At 47.2% G+C, this 21,225-nt stretch overlaps 6 protein-coding genes across 6 annotated transcripts; 3 read left to right on the top strand and 3 right to left on the bottom strand.

The window, feature by feature from the left end:
* Positions 1 to 2,856: 2,856 nt before the first annotated feature.
* SPPG_00437 (uncharacterized protein) lies at positions 2,857 to 6,409 on the bottom strand. The gene is made up of 9 exons (XM_016748763.1): positions 6,151 to 6,409; positions 6,056 to 6,071; positions 5,529 to 5,998; positions 5,176 to 5,467; positions 4,709 to 5,112; positions 4,188 to 4,643; positions 3,865 to 4,127; positions 3,423 to 3,794; positions 2,857 to 3,352 (listed from the first exon to the last, which is right to left on the bottom strand). Exons 3-9 carry the CDS (start codon positions 5,970 to 5,972, stop codon positions 3,064 to 3,066), a joined length of 2,520 nt encoding a protein of 839 aa, XP_016612770.1. The 5' UTR covers positions 5,973 to 5,998; positions 6,056 to 6,071; positions 6,151 to 6,409; the 3' UTR covers positions 2,857 to 3,063.
* A 100-nt stretch (positions 6,410 to 6,509) lies between these two features.
* On the top strand, positions 6,510 to 9,160 carry SPPG_00436 (uncharacterized protein). Its single transcript, XM_016748762.1, has 9 exons — positions 6,510 to 7,168; positions 7,364 to 7,523; positions 7,586 to 7,659; positions 7,725 to 7,881; positions 7,955 to 8,044; positions 8,109 to 8,222; positions 8,283 to 8,426; positions 8,494 to 8,688; positions 8,756 to 9,160. Exons 1-9 carry the CDS (start codon positions 6,885 to 6,887, stop codon positions 8,876 to 8,878), a joined length of 1,341 nt encoding a protein of 446 aa, XP_016612769.1. The 5' UTR covers positions 6,510 to 6,884; the 3' UTR covers positions 8,879 to 9,160.
* Positions 9,099 to 16,322, bottom strand: SPPG_00435 (uncharacterized protein). Its single transcript, XM_016748761.1, has 30 exons — positions 16,237 to 16,322; positions 15,981 to 16,152; positions 15,686 to 15,907; positions 15,452 to 15,619; positions 15,287 to 15,389; positions 15,104 to 15,212; positions 14,920 to 15,043; positions 14,602 to 14,856; positions 14,382 to 14,536; positions 14,163 to 14,307; positions 13,993 to 14,106; positions 13,820 to 13,921; positions 13,618 to 13,754; positions 13,447 to 13,554; positions 13,299 to 13,389; positions 13,151 to 13,237; positions 12,943 to 13,096; positions 12,822 to 12,881; positions 12,650 to 12,759; positions 12,457 to 12,588; positions 12,284 to 12,394; positions 11,947 to 12,217; positions 11,610 to 11,884; positions 10,460 to 11,542; positions 10,187 to 10,396; positions 9,903 to 10,112; positions 9,672 to 9,827; positions 9,444 to 9,612; positions 9,288 to 9,379; positions 9,099 to 9,213 (listed from the first exon to the last, which is right to left on the bottom strand). Exons 1-30 carry the CDS (start codon positions 16,245 to 16,247, stop codon positions 9,163 to 9,165), a joined length of 5,187 nt encoding a protein of 1,728 aa, XP_016612768.1. The 5' UTR covers positions 16,248 to 16,322; the 3' UTR covers positions 9,099 to 9,162.
* Positions 16,323 to 16,332: 10 nt separating this feature from the next.
* Positions 16,333 to 18,537, top strand: SPPG_00434 (uncharacterized protein). Its single transcript, XM_016748760.1, has 8 exons — positions 16,333 to 16,571; positions 16,705 to 16,925; positions 17,093 to 17,117; positions 17,197 to 17,238; positions 17,321 to 17,497; positions 17,555 to 17,714; positions 17,772 to 17,944; positions 18,020 to 18,537. Exons 1-8 carry the CDS (start codon positions 16,416 to 16,418, stop codon positions 18,284 to 18,286), a joined length of 1,221 nt encoding a protein of 406 aa, XP_016612767.1. The 5' UTR covers positions 16,333 to 16,415; the 3' UTR covers positions 18,287 to 18,537.
* On the bottom strand, positions 18,391 to 19,485 carry SPPG_00433 (uncharacterized protein; the record flags this gene model as incomplete). The annotated part of the gene is made up of 2 exons (XM_016748759.1): positions 18,391 to 19,383; positions 19,456 to 19,485. The coding sequence occupies 2 exons, from the start codon at positions 19,483 to 19,485 to the stop codon at positions 18,541 to 18,543; spliced, it is 873 nt and encodes a 290-aa protein (XP_016612766.1). The 3' UTR covers positions 18,391 to 18,540.
* Positions 19,452 to 21,012, top strand: SPPG_00432 (uncharacterized protein). Its single transcript, XM_016748758.1, has 3 exons — positions 19,452 to 19,893; positions 19,958 to 20,756; positions 20,810 to 21,012. Exons 1-2 carry the CDS (start codon positions 19,475 to 19,477, stop codon positions 20,508 to 20,510), a joined length of 972 nt encoding a protein of 323 aa, XP_016612765.1. The 5' UTR covers positions 19,452 to 19,474; the 3' UTR covers positions 20,511 to 20,756; positions 20,810 to 21,012.
* Positions 21,013 to 21,225: the final 213 nt, after the last annotated feature.

The raw sequence follows: 21,225 nt of genomic DNA, 5'->3' as shown, positions 1-21,225 counted from the left end.
CAGCATTCTTGAATGGGACCATTGAGGAGGACATCTACATGGACCAACCAGAAGGCTTCACCACGGCAAATGGACTTGTCTGCAAGCTAAAGAAGAGTTTGTATGGGTTAAAGCAAGCTCCAAGAGCCTGGAACAAAGTCATTGATGGGCAACTCAAAGAACTTGGCTTTGAAAGGTGTGAATCAGACCACGGGCTGTACATCAACAAGAAGATGGGCATCCACCTTATCCTGTATGTGGATGACCTTATTCTGGCATCAAAGGACGACCAGGAGTTGTTAAAACTCAAAGAAGAACTCAAGAAGCGGTTCAAGATGGCTGATATGGGCCAGTTAGAGCATTTTCTCGGCATCCAAGTGGTCAGGGACAGAGCCAACAGGTCAATCTGGCTCTCCCAACAGCGATACCTCAGTCAAACATTGAAGAAATTCAATATGAGTAACAGCAAACCAGTTGCCACACCACTAGAGAATGGCCAGAAGCTCACCAAGGCCATGTCACCACAAACTGAGGCAGAACAGCAAGAAATGAACGGGGTTCCTTTCAGAAGTGCTGTTGGAAGTCTCATTTATGCAATGCTGGGCACCAGACCAGACATAGCAGCAGCAGTTGGATCAGTTAGCCAGTATCTTTCCAACCCCGGACATCAGCACTGGATAGCAGTCAAATGGATCTTGCGGTACCTGAATAGCACCACAGACCTAGGACTTCAACTGGGTGGCATTCAGAGCAAGTGGGAGCTATCTGCATACTCTGATGCAGATTGGGGCAGTGATTTGGACTTCAGGAAGTCTACCACTGGCTTCTTAGTCAAGATTGGCAGCAGCACAGTCAGCTGGCAAAGCAAGAGGCAACCTACAGTTGCCCTATCATCAACAGAGTCAGAGTACATGGCTCTTTGTCAAGCTACCAAGGAAGTTATCTGGTTCAGAACACTTCTAGGCGAGCTAGGACATCAGCAAAGTGGTCCTACAACATTGTATGGTGACAATCAGGGTGCCATAGCACTTGCCAACAACCCAACACATCATGCACGGACCAAACACATTGATGTGTGGCACCACTTCATCAGACAAGCAGTAGAAGACAAGAAAATCAGCCTCAAGTACTGTCAGACAGAAGAAATGATGGCTGACATTCTCACCAAGGCTTTACCCAAGGAGAAGCATCTTAAACTGCAGCCACTGCTGAGGGCTCCACATCAAGTTTTCATCAAAGATGACATCCCTTGAAATGACAACTTGGTTCATTTCAGGTACCCACAGTCTGTAGGCCATACTCTGAGTGCTGTAGCTGACCACAACTGCCTTCTTGGCCTCCTCATCAAGTTTTCACCACTTTTCCTTTGGAATATGAGTGTAGGCCATGCAGCCAAGCACTCTAAGATGCTGGAGAGCTGGTTTACTGCCTGTAAACTCTTGAAATGGTGTTGATTTGTAAAAGAATTCTTCTGTTAGTTACTTTGTCTTCAGTTAGTTAGTCAGTCAGTAGTATCAGTAGTGTAGTAGTTTGGACTTAGAGATTTTCAGTGCAAGTTCATTAGTCTTAAAATGGCAGGCACACATCCCTGAAACAAATGTTAGTAAGGAGGCATGTCTAAAGGTTGATTTATCTAAATTAGGCAAGTCATGCTCCTGAAAGCAAAATGTGAGTCAGAGACATGTGTCTGAAACAAATTCCCCTTACTGAGCTGCAGAAAATAATTTTTGCTGCAAAGATGAGGAGGATACATTGTGACTCAGTAGTTTAGAATTCTTTTCATTGGTTAGAGATAAAACTGAAGCCTTGGCATTTTGGTCTATAAAAAGGGAGTGTTCCCACACCTCCCTTTAATAAAATAACCAAGTTTTCCCCAAGTCTTCCTAGTCTTCTTGTCCCAGCTGCCTATTGTTACCCCAATGCACCAAAATGCATATTTTGCCATTATTTCACCATGCAAAAGAGTAAATATTTAGGCTGTATAACAATAGTATAATGCCTATTGCCACAGCCTAAATGGATAAAGATAATTGCCATACATCTATAAAAGGGACTGATGCCATCATGCCCTTTTTAGACATGCTATTGGCTAGATACTAATCCCCCTAACTAAGTCTATCTGTCACAATACCACATTGACAGCTATCACTGATTGGAACCTTCAGAATATAGTAACCATGCAGCTTGAACCAAGCCCTGTCAATTGAACCAATTGCTGCAAGATTATTACACTGGGGGTGATAATGATAGCAGCAGTCTTTAGCAAAAATGGTGGGCAAAATGTTGAAAAGAATAGGATAGCCAAGTATATAGCAGGGAACTGCACTTGCTTCAATAAGATAGGTCTGTTACATACTAACTACTCTATAACTATCCCAGGAATAGGAAATATATCTAGTTCCTTTCTGCTGAGGGGGTAGTAAAGGAACTGTACTAGAGAAAGAAAAATTGTAGTCCTGGAATGTAGTATGATAACTTAATTTTAACCTCTACTTTTATTATATATAATAGCTACATAAGAAAGGAATATGATAAACTTATAGTTATACTTCCAACCTTTCAGATATATTCTGATCAATTCACTTATACTTCCAACCCTTCAGATATATTCTGATCAATTCACCAAGTTCAGAACTCATGCAAGTTCATTATCTGACAATTTTGATGAAATCAATCAATCCAACATTGCATGAGTTATTTAGTTTCCATTATCTGACAATTTTGATGAAATGAATCAATCCCAACATATACCAAGTGCATCAAACCCACAATTTTGAAATGCTATACCTAGGAGCTTTCTGAAATATGGATGTGAGTATCGGATTCTATGCAAGAAATCATGTCTAGAAAGCACCACATCAAACCATATCAAACCAATATGCAGACAAAGGCTTCCATTTTAGGAGACACTACGTAACGTGTGAATGATATACGCTATAAACTACCACTAACATGCAAAAGGACGACAAGATATCATCAACAAAGAAAACTACTTAACAACAAGATAACGAAAACTAATTATTACATGCTCCGGCTATTTGTATTGCATAGAAATGGTCACCACTAGGATCGCAGTCTTCCTGATTATTGCGACTTGATTGCTTCTGGCGTCACCTCTGATGGCTCAGCAGCTGCTGCAGTAGCGCTTGGCTCAGAAACGGCTTTGGCGGCAGCTTCAACGGCCTCGACGATAGAAGATTCGGTAACAGGAACATCAAGAGTGGGGGCAGTAGTTTTCTCTTCGGCAACCGCACTGGCGGGTGCTTCTGTCGTCGCCGCAGCTTCGGTTTCAACCGGTTCCTTGCTGCCCTCCTCAGCTTTCACTTCCTCAGTTGCGGCAGGAGCAGGGGCCTTTTTAGTGAAAGAGAACAACCTAACAATGATGAATGAACTCGTCAGCCATCGCATCGTTGATGTAGGTCCCCGATTACCCAGATACATACTTTTTCAAAGTGTTGGGCCTTTTTCCGATGCCGAAAAATCCCTTGTGGGCCTGGGTGGGTGAACTCTCGGTGGCAACTGCTTCTTCGGCCTTGGCTTCTTCTGCAGCTGGAGCCACAGCAGCTTCAAGTTGTGCTTCTTCTGTGGCGGCAACGGCTTCTTGGGCCGCCTCCTCCTGCTTTGCGATAGCGGCATCAACTTTGGCCTCGGTAGCTTCGGGCACTACAGCCGGTGCTTCTTCCGGAACGGCCTCACTGGGCTCGCTCGGAGCGTCTGCTGTTTCCTCCGGGATCACTGTTTCTTTAGGTGCTTCGGGAATGTCACTCTTGCTAGCTTCCTTTTTAGGGGCGCCGAAGCCAAAGAATGAGGTGAGCCTGGCAAGGAGACGGCCACCAGGTCAGGATCACTTGCGGATACACAACGACTGCACGACGAATGACATACCTCTTTTTTATCTTTGGCGTGGGGCTCACAGGGGCGGCGGCATCTTTAGCAGTTTCAACTGGTGCAGACTCTCCATGCACGGCTTCTGCCGTAGCAGTTTCTTCCTTGGGTTCCTCCTTGGTTTCCTCCTTGGTCTCCTCCTTGGTCTCCTCCTTGGTCTCCTCCTTGGAGGGAGACGCTTCCTCAGCCGCCTTTTCCGTTTCCGGCTGAGGTACCGCTACCGGTGCTTCGTCGGCCTTTGGCGTCGCAGCAGACTTTGTGCCCTGCAAGCAACATCAGCTTAGTGCATATACGTAGCTGTCCTGAATCTAAAGGGTCCTTACCTTCCGGAACAAAGTGTGGAAATCTGTAAAGAAGTGCTTCTTGGCGCTGGGAGAAGCTGGTTGCGTTGCGGGTTCAGCTGGTTCCGCCACGGATTCCTTGCTCTCCTCGGTCGCCGGCGCCTCGGCAACTGCAGCTACAGGACTCTCGAGCGCAACCTCTTCCGGCTTCTCCTCCACAGGCTCTGCCTTCCCTGCCTCTACTGGCAATTCCTTCTCCACCACTTCTGGAACCGTCTCCACGACAACGACCTCTTCCTTCACCTCTTCAGCTTTGGCTTCGGCCGGTATTTCCTCAACCGCGGTAGCGCCTTCAACCGGGACTTCCTTGCTCGGCGCTGAAGCGGCCTCAACAGCTGGAGTCTCCGACGCTACCTCTGCGACAATGTCCACGGCGGCGATGGACGGTTCAGCTGCGGCAGCAGCCTTTGAATCCTCCGCTTGGCTCGGAGCCGAGTCCTGTATCACGGAGGGTTGAATATCGGTGGTAACGATTTCCGGCCAGAACACATCAAAAAGCTTACCTTGCGAGTTTTTTTCTTTGCTAAGCTTGATAGACTGGCCAAGAAACCTTCCTTCTTGGGCGTAGTAGGCTTATTGGTCTCAGTCTTGGGCGCTGGTTGCTCAGGCAATTCCTTTTCCTTCTCCACTTTTGTAGGCTCTGGCTCAGATTCTGCAACGGGAGTTTCGGTTGTCTGTACCGCAGGAATTTCCTCCTGAGCTTCGGCAACCGGTGCAATTTGGGCCACCGCTTCCTCAGAGGTTGTTACTGGGGCCGCGCGTGCAAACAATGAGAATCTTTTCTTCTTTGAACTTTCAGCAGCAGGGTTAGGCACTTCAGGGTCCTCTTCCGTCAGAGGTGCGTCGCTGTCAGACAAAATGCCTTCCACTGCCTTTGGCTTGGAGGTACTGAAGGCCTTGCGAGATTCTATTGTGACGGAAATTGTGAGACTCTATCCATGTCCAAAAGATGGACGGCATACGATCTTACCCAAACTGTTTAACGCTGCTTTGAATTCTTCACTTTCCTCCATTTTGGGCAAATCGTCAGTGCTCTTTTTGATATTTTCAAGCGTCTTAACCCAGGACTGAGCTTCGGCGGGTGACGCGGCGGCAAAGGTGTATGTACGCTGCGGGCGGGCGAGACGTACAGAAAAATTGGCACCAGTTCCCGGGGTAACGCTTACCAAGTTGCGAAGGTTGATGAGAGCGACAGGCTGGGTTTGTTCTGCAGCATTCTCGGACCTGTAGGCCAAGATGAAGCCTTTCAACGAGACAGTGGCCTTGAAACGCGAAAGTGAGTCATCCCTAATCGCGGTCAAAATTTCAAGAGATCCGTCTTACCATAGCCAAGTCGCTGAAGAGGTCAGCATTCTGGGTAGCGTAGGATTTGTTTGCATCCGCAGAGGGAGAAGCGTTGCGGGACACCTTTTTTTTGTGAACCAGAACCAGCTGCTCAAGGGAGATGCCTTTGTCCTCTCCGACGATGTAAAAGCGTTTCGAAAGGGGAATGCTGAATCGATTCAGCTTTTTGAGCCATCCGCTGGAGAGTTCCTTTACTTCTGTTTGCTCCTCGACGACAACCGCGGCCTCTTCGGGAGCAACGGTTTCCTCAGCGGGGCTTTCAGTAGGCTTTTCAGTTGCGGTTTCCTCTGGCACGGCGGCAGGAGCCTCCGGTTCAGCAGGCGTGGGAGCCGACTCGACAACCACGGGAGTGAGTTCAGGCACAGTGTCCGCGGTCGCAGGCCCAGGCACGGGAACTGGGGTGGCTACAGCGACAGCGCTCATGCTATCTGTAGGGCAAAAGAGGGATGCTATTGTTTATTCAAAAATGAGCAAGGTGATGTTAACTATAACATGAATAAACCTACCAGCAATGGGTTGCTACTGCACGGAGAAGCAAAAGCAGTTGACTTACAAGTTAGAAATGATCAATGAGAATCCAGACAAACGACAAACAACATACAGCTTTTTGTATGGAAAACAAAAGCAAGCTAAAAGAAAAAATCCAATAAAAAAAAAAAGGAAACTATGAGGATCTGCTCGCGCAAAACAAAAAGTTTCTGGCAAATCAACCAAAAGGGAAAAACGACGACGACGACGACGGAGGGCGGATGGGGGGGGGGGAGACCTGACTTTATTCAAACGCTCTATTCCCATGTGACCATTTTTCATATAGTGAAATAACTAGCATAACCCCCCTTGCCTGTGTGTACGACACATGACACGTCACAACTTACCACACAGAGTGCAGTAAAGAGTGTCGTATCAGACAAGAGCAAAAAAAGGGTTACAAGGACCGCTTTTCCATTTTCTTTTTCATAAACGGCGTAAACTGTCAAAGAAGTTGTCTTGATCTGGATGATTAATCTTTGGCTTTTGGACAGCCCATTCAAAGCGACAGACTTTCAAAATTATTTTTTTTCTTGTCTTTTTATGACGTTCTTCTGTTTTGCCTTGTATCTCTTCCTTCCTTCCTTGTTGCCGTTGGGAAACTCGCCAATGGCCGCCATGTGAAAGCGGCAATAGCATTTTTCTTTTTCTTATTGTATAAACAAATCAATTTCTATGGTACGCATGATGATGACACTTGTGTTTCCACGGGAATTTGTCCACTCGATTCGGACACGGTCGACGCGTTTCACTCTCCGTCAACCAGCTATTTCTCGCTTTTAACAAGTTTCACTCTTGTTAGCAGAAATGGACTATGGAGGCCGCCATACGGCGGGTTCCTTTTCATTTCCCGTCCTCAAGCCTTCCGAACTGTTGAGATGCATGACCGATTTGGGAATGCCCTTTAGCGAGGAAGACTTGACAAAACCCACAATGCAACGCATCTTGACCGTCTACGAACATTTCACAGAAATCCTCATGGGTGTCACCCGCGAACAATATGGTCAACCGAGCTTTAGCGCAATGCAGATCCTCGAACACCCAGACTTGCACCAAGATTCGATAGGACTGATTGCATACTATAGACAATTGTAAGTAGAGCCCGCAAACTCTGATCTGGGCGCCACATCCTCGCTGGTCAAAAGACAAAACAACGGCCCTATCTCTTGGGGAGCGCGCGCGATAAAGGAAAAAGTGGAAAGTCATTGACAACTTGACCAAGCACGCTAGACCTTTAGTATTGTAATGCGTCAGCTCATCAACGCAGTTTTTGTCCCTTTTACTAGACGAAAGTTAATGGTGGAAGTGGGAGTGGATGACTTTAGTATGCGTGACGTCTTACGCCCCGAACCACCGCGCGTACGTCGATGCCTGAGCGCAATCATCAATTTTGCCAAATTCAGGGAAGAGCGAATGGGCGTATTTGAAACATGTAATCAAAAGGCGGTATGTATTCCTTTATAAGATAGCGTTATATGCGCTTCCCTTACGGGACCTCGGAATCTTAGGAAGAAGCTCTCGCAAGAAAGGACATGTTGGAACAAAAGAATCGCGAACTGTCAGAACAAGTGAACACGCTGCGGTAAAATTATTTGGAATCTTGTTTATTTCACCGTAACTTGCTTCTAATCTCGGTCGCGGCAAAAGACTGCAGCGTGCTGAACAAGAGCCTGCTGCTCAGAAATTACGGGATGCAAACTCTACCCTGACAGCCGATCTCAGGGAGCTGAAAAAGCAGCAAACGGCGCTTACATCGGAAGCTGAGGCTTTGAAAAAAGAAAAGACAGATCTGGCTGAAAAACTGGTACTTGTCAAAGCATTTGCACACTCTTGTCATTCAAGTAAAATTCCTCACGTTGAGCTTTCAATCCCGCCAGGCAAAGACTCAAATGACCATAATGAACCTCAAGCAGGACTGCATCCGACTAAAATCACGCATAGTTCAGAGTCCGGAAAAGCTGAAAGCGGTAAGTTGCCCGCGTTCGCAGAAATGTCCTGGTAAATGAAAAACCTGAATTGCTTTTATGCCAGTCCATTAGCGAGATGAACAATTCTTTGCAAAGCGACAAAGCCACAATAGCTGCGACCGAAAAGAAAGCTCGCGAACTACAGAATAAGATTGACATGATGAGCTTGGTTGAACAGGTCAGTGGCCTCAATGATGTTTAGTTGCCGCTGACTGGAATAACTGATGTGGCATTACAGGATATCGTCACCTGCTTAAAGCTGATGGACGAATGCGAAGTGGAACGGCAGAAGGCGGAGACAGCACTGAAGAAAGTGTCGACTGACAAAGAGAACATTGATAAGAAGCGTGCAGAGATTCGCGAGCTAGATATCAAGGAGGAGGTAAGAATTAGCCGTTATTTGAGCAGTAGACAGAGCGACGATTGTAACAGGATGAGTGAATTTGCAGCAATTAAAGAGACAGCTCAACAGTGCGAAGGATAAGCTCGCCCGTCTCGAAAAGCATCAGTCGGTCAAAAATGACGCCATATCATCAAAGCTGGAAAAGTTGAAAGAAGAGTACCGGTTGGCGATGACGGAGCGGGCACAGTCTCAAGCGAAAGCCGACGAGAATGAAAAGGTTACAATCATGACTGAGGAGAAGGTACGGGCATGTCCGTCACTGGAGAGAGCACAATAGGAAATGTTTTAACAAGTCGCAAAATTCAAAGGCTGCGGATCTACAAAAGCAGGAAGCGATCGATGCTGCCGGCCTTGAAGACCTTATTGGCAAACTTGCGTCACAGGTGGACATTTACCAGAATGCCATTGAAAAGGCAATGGCTGCGGCATGACATTGCTGGCCGGCACTTATGCATATGCATACATCAAAACCCTACAGTGCTAAGGACCCGCCGAGCTGAGACCAACCAGTCAACCAGTCATTACACGTCCTTTCGAAGCCATCAGCTACCCACCATTCTCGAGTGGAAAGGGTGATTGTAACCGCTGCAGTCTGCTTCTCTATTACGGACGCGGTACCACAGAGACATGTGCTTAGCGTGCAAAAGTCATCTCCTAAAGAAACTTCGTATTAAGAATTTGTACATTACATAAAGATACACACTGTTTATCCACTCTAATGCGCAAAATATTGTGGACTTTGCGAATTACCACACCAGGGACACACCTGCAGAAGTGTAAGAAGCAAAATTGTTTAGTATACAGTCTAGATTTGTGTTGACGCGCAAGAGAAGCACTTACTCTTTCAATCATCACAAATTTATTCCAGTCATCCTTATTTGCCGGTCGACTGCAGGCGCTACATTTCGCCTTGTTGCGTAGAACCGGATAACCTGGTGATATTCATGGTCTGATTAGAAGATCGAGATCCCGACCCCAGCGCTAGTATGAACCTACCAGTCACCACACACGGTTCCCACTTTGCGTGACAGTTAAAGCAGGACAGGCTTGCATCGTATATACTTGTCCCACAATCATCACATTCACGTCGGTCGACTTCCTGATTCACTTTCTGGTCGAGGGAGATTTGTAACACCCAGTCGCGAACTTCCTCTCTCTTCGCCTCCTGCGACAGACTTTCAGATAGTGGGTCATCAACACCATGCATCAGTATACAGTCAGTACCGGCATGTTTTCCAAAGGCAGCTCTATGTCGAAAGGCACATCTGTATTCTGAAAGTCGGCATTTTCTAACATAGAGGCGTCCCCTTCTTCTATGGCTTCGCTTATATCCAGAAAACGGTTCCAACAAACAAATGCCATATTATTCATGCCAGCTGCCTAGAATCAGATGCGAAGCGTAATCCGTGAATCAAAAGCTTTGGTATTCACAATCTCATACTCTCATCCGCGTACCTTGGCAGCTTCCCCGGCAGCATAGAAGGCATGATCTGCAGGTACATATTTTGTATACCGAAGTGTGGAAATCGCTTGCTTCGCGGCAAAGTAGAGCAGGTCGCGCTTCTTGGTGCAATAATGCTTCATGGTAATCAGGTGGCTGATGAACAGGTATGTTTCAAATTCTGGGGGGATACCAGGTTGCGGACTGACGGACATGCCATGCACCTGCATCAACGGAAGCAAACTATCATTAGAATCTCACTAGTTCCACTTAGTGTAACTTGAATAAAACTGCTGACCAGTTTGAACAGCATTTCTCGCAAGGCGGAAATCGTCTCTGTTGAACCACTTTGGAAGATTTCCCGAGAGAGTCGTGTGTAGAGGTCAAAGTTTGTGGGTGAGGATGGTACATCATACTTGCTGATCGTTGCGACCGCGCTGTCATATTTCTTCTGCTTGATCAGCGTTGCGCAGTAGGAGACAAGATACTTATTCAATGCCTCCGGTCCCTACGTTTAATGATGTCAGATCTGGAGCAAAATGCACCTTTTTGAACTCATTTTCCATCTTACCTGAGAAGAGGCTGTCTCTAGACACTTGTCCCATTCACCGCGCTGCGCATACATATCCAGTGCCGCGAGGACATCAACGTTGACCAAGTCCTCCGCATGTCCCGTACTCTTCAGATGCGCTACGTATGCATTTTCAATATAGTCGGCATACTTGGGCGCGTATTCCAGCATCTCCTTAGCCCTATCCCATAATCCGGCGAGCATATATGAATCAATCGCGTCTTTGTACATCTCCATTCCTGCAAATAGATCCGCGGCGGCTTCGTATCTCTTGATTTCAATAAGCCGAGCACAAACTGTTTCCACTACTTCGTTGCCTCGCTCAGGTACAAATTTCATGGCAAGCTCTACTGCTTTTTCCCAGAATTCCTGCAGGAAGGCATAGTCGCTTGTGTGCGTCGCAGTCAGTTTCAGGTACATGTCAATGGCTCGGGAGTATTCTTGCTGTTGCTCCAACAATTTTGCCGTCGACACAATGTCTTCCATGCCCTTGTCCGTCTTGCCCGAAATGAAGCGATCATATTCCAAGTTTAGCTCGTTCATCTTGCTGGGTAGATACTCTTTTGCAAACCGCATCGCCTCATTCCACATCTTTCCGTCCCGGTAAAACTTTATCGCCAATTCTGGTCTTTGCGCCCGCAGAAGCAAGGATTCTGCTTTAGAGAATTCTTTGCGCTCAAAGGACACTCTTGCTTGTCCTATCAACACTTCGGGGATACTTCCCTGATCGTAAGCTTCCGCAACCGCAAGAGAGGCATCCCAGTCCTCGTTGTGAATGTACATGAGAATGGCCTCCTTGGGCTTTCCTGCGAGAACAAATGCCTGCTCCGCCTCTTTAAACTTTCCTTCGTCTTCCAAAAACATGGCATGCTTATAATGAACATCCGCAAGCTTGTGCTTATCAGCAAAGCGACTCAGCTCGAATGCAAAATCAAAAGCCCCATTCTCAGTAGCAAAGTCGATTGCAGCGTCCAAAAGGCCAAACTTGCTGAGGAGTTTAACGGCAGATTCGCCTCCCAATGACCTTGCCCACAGGTAGGCCACCTGCTTGGCAGAGTTTGGACCTCCATGCGCTTTAGCAACCTATAACGTATGACCATTTCAACTTTGGACTGACTGAGGCTGGACAGTATCTGCTCTGGTCACTTACCCGATATGCCTCCTCGTACATATTGTTTGCACAATACATGTTAATGGCCGATTTCCAGTCCTTCCCTTCAACATAGTGGTGCTCCGCTTGCTTATAATTGCCTTCAGTCTCTAGCGACTTTGCCAAGTAAATGTGCGTCTCAACCAGCAAGTCCTTGTGGTACATCGTGACCAGACGGATCATCTGGTCGTATTGCTTGTGATTTTTGTACATGTTGATAGCAAGATCCGGTTCATTAACAGTAAGATATAGCTTCTCTGCATCTTTGAGCTTTCCTGTACGAGGATATGATTGTGTAAAAATGGTGCCCAAAAACGCTCTTCCATGATGAACAAACCTTGCGCTTCCAATTCTCTGGCTTGAGATATATAGAGGAATGCCACGTCTTCTGGGGACATGTACGTTGTCGCTAGTGCATGAGCACTATCCCACCTGGCGGCTTTCGTGTACATTTCCACAGCGTCTTGCGGGCGTCCCGCCATGACATAGTACTTTTCTGCCTGACTGTATTCACGTACATCCGCAAAGTGTGCTGCCAACTGCAAAAAGTAGGGCTTGCCACTTTCTTGTGGTTGAAGGGAATCCACGATTCCAACAGCCTTTTTCCACTGCGGACAATACAGGTGTCAATAGGTTTCTCTTGCATGTTTGAGGTATAGTAGAACAATACGCACCTGCTTCGCAGCGATTGCAGCCTCAATTGCTTTAAAGGAGCGCCCAGCCTCGATATAATGGTTTACGGCACCATCCATTTGCTTCTGAGACACAAGATGGTCTCCCCATTGCTGTCAAAGATAGATATCAGATACTGATACTCTCCAACTACACGAGAAGTATCGTTTCCAACCTCTTGCAATTTGACAACTTCCTGCGGGAAGACGGCGCGTGCAAGATCCACGGCTGCACGGAAAGCTTTCCCCCGTCGGTATGCATCAAGCGCTCGTTCGTTGCCTCCCATCTTTTCATAGAGCTCTCCTGCCTGTCCAAACGGTGAGAAAAATATCAAAAGGGTATACTCTGCCCTCGGAAAATATCCATACCTTTTCATAGAGACCCTGTTTAAATAAGGCCGCCGCGACACGCTCGGTCAACGCAGTATCCGATGTCAGACGGTGTGCATTCAGCAGACTTGCTGCTCGTGCCGGCATGCCTATGGAAGTGGTGTCATTAGCCTGTTATTTATTGCATGGCTCTTGGACACTGAGACTCTACCTCCTTTCATATAAAGATTGACTGCCGCCACTAAATCACCTTCTTCTTCTTTAAGCTGACCTAAACAGCCCCAATCATTAATATCCGGTGTTGCTTCCGAGAATTCACTCCACAATGTTACCAGCTTTGTCCTCCTGGCCCGAATCAATCAGCCACTGGAAATAGTTTCGCTTCAAAGTATCCAGCTCCGGATGATTCTTCGCTTCCGCCACTTTAATGGAGAGGTTCCATTTATGTAGCTCCTGATACATTTCCATGGCTTCTTCTATTTTTCCCTGCATTGCCAGCGTGAGGAAGCAGGTATATTTGAATCAATTATAGTGCCTCACCTGCTCAAGATAGATCGCTTCGGCAACTTTGAACTGCTTGTCGAGAATGGCCAGTCGTGCTTTGATGGAATAATGATCTGTCGGGGGCTTGAGAATTACAGTAAAAACTTAGTCCAATAGATTAAACCCGCTTCACGTATGTAAATACCAGAGGGCTTTCAGCTGCAACAGCAATGGCTGCTATATTAACCTGATGCAGGTAGCGGGTACGAGCGACGTCGCCCAGGGCGGCAAAACACCTGTCAATATACGTCAAGAGCTGGTCTCCACAAGATCAAAAAGCTCAAATTGCCAACCTTTCTGCGATGGTCAAGTTCCGATCCTTTAGTGCCATCTGACTCAAGCTCTTCCACATCGCATCCGTCTCTGGCGTGATTTCAAGCGTTTCGAGCAGCGCTACTGCTCTACATTCGTAATTATGCATGAGACCCAAGGTCCTTCCGGCAAAACCAGTCATTCCCTGTTACCGTTCATAATCCTTGTCATCAATGGCCGTGCCAAACTCGATGAGACCTTCATCGAGGGTGTACGACACGGTATTTACACCCTCGTCCACAATGACTTCGGTCTTTCCATCATTTCGTTCAATGTCTTCCACTTCACCCTGTCGATTGTTTTATTTATTCAACATATAAATCTTTCTTTAGCCTTTTTTACAATTCCAATCACCTTTATAGGGAACATTGTAACTCTTTCTGGGGAATCGATGGAGTACCAAATACAGAGATTTCCGCGACTTTGGGCGACGACGACATCACTATTTGGGACCCACTGTGCACATGATACTCCCATCGGTAAGTTAAATCATGGCATATTTGTCTCCAACGGAAAATCACAAGTACCTGGACGTAGCTACAGAAGTTCAACAGAGTTGATCGGGTCTGGCTAGGGATGTCGTAGAGATGGAGTTGGCGTTTCTTGTCTCTGAAAAGCAACTTGTTTGCTTTGCCTGACAACTGATAGCAAATGGATAAACTAATGCATATATATCATCTCCAATCTTTAAGCATACCTCTAACCAGTCAATCCGACTGTCATGATTTATTGTTGCCAGTGTGACAGAGCTATTTAGATCCAAAACGCTGATAGTTTGTAGATCGATAAGATAAGCGACTCTCTTCACGTCTTCTTCATTCTTCCGTTCGTTCAATCGAACACTGTAAACGGTGCAATTTATCAAAATGTAAGAACGCAGATGAGGCTCCAAGCGTTGTGCTATTGCCGTCCAAACCTAATCAAATGAGGGCTCATGTGCTCCGTCCTACAGGATCCAAGGACTTCGTTCACTCCGTATTCGACTAACGACAGCTCGCCTGCATTGAAAACCATGCAGACCGCGGGATTCTCAAAGTAGAATTTTTCCTGCCCGCTGCCTTGCCATGGAATCTAGACGGGATTGATGCACAGTCAATCTGAAGTATCATCCATGAAATTGACTCAATCAAATGCACCTCGCTGAGCTTGCATGTAGCCAGATCGCCCATTAACAGTGTGTCGGGTGTGTTCGCGATGAGATACTGATCCCTGAATATGTTAACTTTCTGTATTTCGTAACCATAATGGGACTTGAGGACGATCCTGGATCCAGTCGATAATCGCTTCACGATAACTTGACTCGGCGATACGTAAGTGAATTCAAATTTGCCCTTGTATCGCGATCGGCGGAGGCAACAATCAAACAGTTCCACAGCCCCGCACATATTTCCCTAAACAAACTGTCTATCAATTTCAACTTCTGAAAAATGTTATCAAGTGCAATATCTTCCTACTGCAACTAGACGAGACCCATCAGGTTTCCATGATATGGCAGAAACAGTGTAGAAGTTTTCGATTGTTTTCAATGGGGCTTCCTCCCATTGTCCAGTTGAGCCAATGTAGTTGTAGACATGAAACCTATTGGTCAAATATCAGTGCTGAGATTGTGCCTCGTCCGATACTCCGGTGATCGGTTACCGATTATAGCTTCCAAGGACAACGCTTTGACCACTCGGGCTAAACTCTGCGACCGTGAAATCTTGCTCTTCATCGTCCCGACTGTAGTCAAACTCTTGCATCACTCGCCCTGTACATTCATAAATTCGTAAATGAATTGCCTTCAGGGGGCAAGCGATGACAACATTGGATGGTACGGCTGACCTTCTTGATCATAAAACACTACAACACGGTCACTTCCAGATGCGACAACGCTCTCGCCCCAGGAAAGCGCAATTGGTGCACATTGATGCGTTGCAAATTTTCCCTGCAGCACGGGTGGGTTAGAGTGGACAATGAAGGGGGCTTAACAGCAGCTTCATTCAATACCTGTGAAGCGCCAGATATTCCATCATCAAAGAAGAAGCGATTGATGGACCCGTCCAAGTGTCCAGTTATTATAGCATTTCCGTCGACACTGCTGGCCGCCGATACTACGCAACTGTCGGTTTGATAAAGCGTGGCCGCCTTATTGGTCTTCAGATTCCCTACCCGTACCTTTGTTGAGCACCTGCATCAGTGAAAAAGGTCGTTTGATAATGCTTCTCGTTTTGCACAGCACACCTTGCCGTCCGCAAGACCGAACACCAGAGCGTTTGGTTGCTCTTTCGGCCATGTGAGGCAAGTTATTTCTGCCGCTTGTATAAACTTATTCACAATTGACTTTTTCTCTCCCCATTCAAGGCCAAGTCTGTACACGAAGACAGCATTGTCGGACTGGGCGACTGCCAATTTCGTCGAGTCAGGAGAAAACGCTAACCCGCATATGTAGTACGACTTTGCGGCCTAATATTCAAGTACGCAGTCAGTAAGCTATTCATTATTGAGATCGATATAACGGCAGTAAGGCCCTCCTTACTTTCGGATCACCCGGCTTGGTAGCGAATCGATCCTTTCTTTCCCCAGTTTCGTCAAAAAGTTGCACCACTCTGTCGAGGCCGACGACGGCTAGTTTCTGATTATTTTGCGACCATGCCAGTGCAGTGACTCGCTGCGGTGAATCTGCCTGTGGTATGATCGATTTCAAGTGCCTTCCCATATAAACACAGTACGGCTTTAACCACAGAAGAGCTGGCTAGTGCACAAATCAAGAGCGTCGAGGGGCTTCAAAGTACCTTATTTGCATGGCCCCTCACAATCCGGTACGCACAGATCAACTCTGTCACAAAACTGTCTATGTGACCGCTCCGCGATCTACGCATGCAAGTTCCACTAGTCGGTCCAGTCCAACATGCGCTATGTCGCGGTTACTGCTTACGTGTGTATGCTCACGTGAATTGTCCAGATCGTGTGGATGTCGTCCAGCACCCACCCCGCTCCTTCTTCCGCCCTCACCTCTCTTCAACTTTGGCCCGTGGAAGCAAATTCCAGCAGTATTACCCGCCCAGCAGCCTTCCCAGCACCATTTAAGAGTAGCCTGTGTGTAGCTGGTGGTGGAGCGGCAGTTATTGTAAGTAGTATTGGAACATGTTCATGGTGTCCAGCCTCTTGGGCATGTCCCCGGCTTTTGTCCGAACTTGCTTAGTGTCCACGCAAATGCGGACTGGTGGTGCATCCTTTGACGTTTCCCTTCCGCTATACAGTTCCGCAAGATGCCTGTCGCAGGTCCTGCTCCACCCCGCCTGGCGTCATTCCTTCCTCACCCAGCTCTACGTCGTCCGTTCGTTGAAGGGAAGGACTCGGATGAATTGGCGCAAATTCAAAAGTTGCATCTTTTCAGGCTGGAAATGGAACCCAGATACCGCCCGAACCCCTTCTACATGGAGGACGTACAACGAGGGTCGATTGGAACTGACCATAGAAGGTGAGCATCCGTGGCTTTGGAGGATAGGGTACTCCGTGTTTCAGTGGATGCTTGCTTGCTTCCACCACAGCAATATGCTCGCATAATGCCTCTGATTACACATGAAATATAGTTGCTGGTGTATGTCCCTCGTTTCCATGTTTATGCTAACTGTGGTACGTTGTTAGGGAGCTGATTGAGTGGCTACTGGAGGTCAGTGATTGTGGTATTCAGTGATGATACTGTCTGACAATGCTTTAGATCTAACGTTATCTTCTTTGCCTGTCTATAGCTTGCTCGACATTTCAGATACTATTGCAGTGAAATCTTTCAGGTGACTTCCACACATCAGTAGTTCGGAGCTGTTTTCGGGATAAGATGGAAGTTCTAAAACCTATTCTTTCTTGTTACTTCAGTTGTCCGTGAGCATTCTAGATCGCATATGTAGCATTGAAACCCTGCAGCTGTCACATTACCAAGCCCTTGGGGCAGCTAGTTTCCTGATCGCATCCAAAATTTGTGAAACCAGAACGCCAACATGCGTGGAGCTTGAAGAACTCGCCGCAGGCGCATTTAATGTGGAGGGTCTCAAGGTCGGTACTAATATTTGTCGTCGAGTTTAACTGAGCTTCTTCCTAACGTCCCTGCAGGCGATGGAGCTGTGGGTCCTGCAAATGTTGAACTGGAATTTGAACGCCGTGACGCCCAATATGTTCCTGGAGTTCTTTCTCGATCTTTTTAAATACGATGCGACCACCAAGTCAGAGCTCTTTCTGATCGCCGACCAGGTTCTTAACAGAATTCAACCCTGTAAGTGACCACTTGATTCGGAACCGTGCATCAAGGTGGACTCACAAGCATTTGTAGACTATCACTACGTCCGATTCCGGCCCTCAGTCCAAGCTGCTGCTGCACTAAGATATGCTTTCGAGACAATTGGCATTAATTTACATGATTTCCATGTATTCATGGGCCGCGAACTGGAGTCTCAATCCTTGCATACTGTGGCAATCGTTTCAAGCCTGGATATCCCCCAAATGGTGTGTGTGTGTGTGTGTGTGTGGTCTATGGCGCATTATTACTGTGTTAATTCTCGATCCATTCATGCCATTTAGTTGGAAGTAAACCGGTGTGCGGCAGCTATGGTCGCACAACTCGCACGAAACACTTTTCCGCATGTCACACCAATGCACCCAAGAGGAAAGACCCATCTGCATCACGGACTTGCCACGCCTGCAGAAGACGATGATCGGAGTGAAGAAGATGGATATAGGGAACTTGACGGACCTGTACCCTTCATTTTGGCCCATCCGGCCGATCCTCATCAATATGGCGGATCAGCCACTGGTGCAATCAAGCAGGCTTCATCGCCTTTCGCGTAATTCACGTGGACATGAACCGTCGGGTCTTCCATGGACACGCATTTGTATATATGAGGGATTTGTCGGGTTTGTTGCCATTAGGCGGATGCCATGGACGCTTGGCTGTTGATTTCATTTTATATATTAGACATTCTGGATGTAGGTTTGGACCATCCGGACGGCGTGTAGATTAGGATATAGGATAAAAATAAATATGAATTGTAGATGGCTTGATTTACACTGTACAATCGATACGCTAACGCTACTCCAGACATTCAATCATCCATGAAATCATTCTCATCCGTGGTATCTCTTTTCCACCTACTTCGCTTCGCTGTGGGCTCGAGAGGAAACGTGTCTGCCCAATTGAAGGTACGTCCTAGAAACCCCATTTCATTTCCAAATCCTGGTCCCTGATTCCATCGACGCTTGGACGGCGCCGGTGAAGAAAGGTCGTGTACGAAGGCGGCCGGTGTCTCAACTTGTGATACTGGAGATGCTTGATGTATGGTTGGTGGCGGGGAGAATGTGAAGTTATTGATTGACAGGGGTTCTTGAGGCAATATAGTCGATGGTGGGGGTGGCTGAACTTCAGAAGGGGTATTTGACAGCACTGGTTCTTCTCTTCTTGATTCAGCGCTTTCTACTTGAAGGGTTTCATACTTTTTGGCAAAGAAAGTGACTAAATCGGTGACAGGAACGGCTTGCTTTCCTTGGGCTCTCTGAAGAGCCACGAATTGCCACAGGTCCTGCAAGCATTGGGAATATCCGGCGTTATAGGATCGCTTTTGTTGGTTGAGAGACTCCTTGTAGAGTTGGGTGACAGCGTAAGCAGCCTGCTTGAAGGAGTTGGCCACTGAGGGTTCGGAGGGAACCGGTGTAGCGGCGGGTGCGTCAGACGGAGGCTGCGCAGGATTCATTGGACGTTTAGGATACGTATGAAAAACAGAAATTTGGCTTAATCTCTTGGCGCTTTTGAGCAGCAAGCTGCGTAGTCGTTGTTCAATCAGCAAGGCCGACTTGTTTGCTATGGGTATGGATGTCGACTGTGCGAATGTTGAGATCTGGTAGTTGGAAGAAAACCACACGATAAGCGCCCACAAGTTGTTTTTGAAACCCTGTTCACATGATATATCATCACATGACCTGAGCAATTTGAAGTCCGCCATGCAAACTTGTACGTCACGAACATTGGACTTTCCTGAAAGGATGAGGCCCATCGTCGTCATTGGACGCTACGGTTGCCTGCTTCCAAGGGCATGGCCCGTTAAGGCTCAACCTTTTGGGAGCGTGCAGCGACACGCTTTTACGTGTTCGGCTTTCGTTTTTGGGGAGGGTCGTCAGCGTCCAGAATGTCACTCAGTGTTCCGCACACGACAATGGCCGTATGGGGTTTATCGCCCACCTATTTTCAAAGCACCCCTTCCATTCCCGCGCCTTCAATACTTCTACCATCGTGGCCCATTAGCTGAGATACCACCGTTGGGACGCATAGTAGTTTCCGTCGCCACGGGTGTCATTGTCTTCAACGCGCTAAGACCGTTTCTATGGACAGTAGTTGCCTTGGTGGCGGGATATTATGCTTACAAGAATGTATTGAATTTTTTACATCGACGGGCTGGGGAAAGGTGTGGAACATGTACTTGATATGGGACTTGGTGCAAAGATGGCTTCCTCACAGCCAACACAAAGGTATCCGCCAACACTGACGGATATGATATCCGACCGTATGGGTATCCCTCGTCCTCCGAAGGCGGCGCTCGGGCCCGACCCATCCGGATTGGGACTGTTGGGCTCACTATTTCGTGGAGTCATGGCACCAGCACTTCGAACTTTAGCAGATGCTAACGGACATTCTCAGCGTCTTCAAGAATCCGCAATGGACTGCCTTCGCAGGCACATTCGGTCCACAGCGCCAGAAGATCTTACGTTGGTCGTTGGAAATATTGACGCTGCACGAGCCGCTACCCCTCATAGTGTTATGACCGCATCATCATTTGGGGATGTGGGACAGGGAATGAACACACAGGTAGAGTTTACTGTCACATCTGCAGCTGGGAGGAATTTGATCGTCCAAGCGGTTGGATCTGCCAACGGTAGCACCGACAGCCTTACCTTGACGGACGTGAAGGTAATCGATCCCGTGAGTGGGCGTCACTGGGATATACCGTGTCGTGCAAGAGGGGCAGATGGTAGACCAACAGTTATCGATGCAGACTTCAACGAAGTACCCAAAGGACCTTAATCCCAGCGTAGCGAGGAAGGCGTTCAGCTGAAGGATGTATCGTCATTTGTACATAAGGATGAGATATTGCATTGTTTCTAGATGAGATGATCGCTAACGGAACAAGACACAGACTGTATCAGATTTGTTCACCATAGCGATATATCTCTTGAGTGACGTCCTCGAATGAAATTTGCGCACTTAGTTTTATTGCTGCGTAGTGGGTGCCTTCCACTTCAGACGTACGATCGAAGGCCGACCCTACTGGTGAGATCTGATATGTCAAGTGGGAATCAATGGGTGCTCATAGAATGGAATAGGTGAAGGCTTCGAGCTTGTACTATCTCCATTATCTCCATTCCTCAGCGTTCAATAGACATTCACCACCAACCACGTTCAAACGGGGTGCAGGGGTTTACTACACTGCTGGGAGAACACCATTATCCATCTAAGCAGTATCTTTCTAAAGCGTTTCTCGAAGGTGGTCAATTCAGGGCCTAGTATCCCCAGCTTGGATATAAAGATTATACACAACTCGAAAATATTCTTGTTGAAATTGGTCGCAGAGATCACCAAGGTTGGGATTTTCCTACAATTCATCCCTTGGCAAACATCTCCAAACCTTATCTTCCCTTTGAACTACCTTTGACAAAGCACGTACGTTTCGAAGGCTAACAGCAAAAGTCCAAAGCCAAAGGGCAGACGCGGACACGGCAATTTCCGTTGGACGTCAATG

Source organism: Spizellomyces punctatus (assembly GCF_000182565.1).
Source record: "Spizellomyces punctatus DAOM BR117 chromosome Unknown supercont1.1, whole genome shotgun sequence".
Classification (NCBI taxonomy): domain Eukaryota; kingdom Fungi; phylum Chytridiomycota; class Chytridiomycetes; order Spizellomycetales; family Spizellomycetaceae; genus Spizellomyces; species Spizellomyces punctatus.
Note: the sequence above shows the minus strand (reverse complement) of the source record. Positions and strands in the feature narration are given on the sequence as shown.

Excerpts from the sequence above, each read along its gene's own strand:
- SPPG_00437 (XM_016748763.1), bottom strand. The coding sequence starts at position 5,972 with ATGAGCGCTGTCGCTGTAGCCACCCCAGTTCCCGTGCCTGGGCCTGCG. Across the intron at positions 4,644-4,708 it reads CAAAGAAAAAAACTCGCAAG|GACTCGGCTCCGAGCCAAGC; the intron begins GTAAGCTTTTTG and ends TCCGTGATACAG. Across the intron at positions 3,353-3,422 it reads AGGCCCAACACTTTGAAAAA|GTTGTTCTCTTTCACTAAAA; the intron begins GTATGTATCTGG and ends CATCATTGTTAG.
- SPPG_00436 (XM_016748762.1), top strand. The coding sequence starts at position 6,885 with ATGGACTATGGAGGCCGCCATACGGCGGGTTCCTTTTCATTTCCCGTC. Across the intron at positions 7,882-7,954 it reads CAGATCTGGCTGAAAAACTG|GCAAAGACTCAAATGACCAT; the intron begins GTACTTGTCAAA and ends CAATCCCGCCAG. Across the intron at positions 8,427-8,493 it reads AGCTAGATATCAAGGAGGAG|CAATTAAAGAGACAGCTCAA; the intron begins GTAAGAATTAGC and ends GTGAATTTGCAG.
- SPPG_00435 (XM_016748761.1), bottom strand. Across the intron at positions 13,390-13,446 it reads AACTTGACCATCGCAGAAAG|GTGTTTTGCCGCCCTGGGCG; the intron begins GTTGGCAATTTG and ends GTATATTGACAG. Across the intron at positions 12,589-12,649 it reads AACAGGGTCTCTATGAAAAG|GCAGGAGAGCTCTATGAAAA; the intron begins GTATGGATATTT and ends CCGTTTGGACAG.
- SPPG_00434 (XM_016748760.1), top strand. The coding sequence starts at position 16,416 with ATGTCGTCCAGCACCCACCCCGCTCCTTCTTCCGCCCTCACCTCTCTT. Across the intron at positions 16,926-17,092 it reads ATTGGAACTGACCATAGAAG|GGAGCTGATTGAGTGGCTAC; the intron begins GTGAGCATCCGT and ends GTACGTTGTTAG. Across the intron at positions 17,715-17,771 it reads TCTTAACAGAATTCAACCCT|ACTATCACTACGTCCGATTC; the intron begins GTAAGTGACCAC and ends AAGCATTTGTAG.
- SPPG_00432 (XM_016748758.1), top strand. The coding sequence starts at position 19,475 with ATGAGGCCCATCGTCGTCATTGGACGCTACGGTTGCCTGCTTCCAAGG. Across the intron at positions 19,894-19,957 it reads CATCGACGGGCTGGGGAAAG|GTATCCGCCAACACTGACGG; the intron begins GTGTGGAACATG and ends GCCAACACAAAG.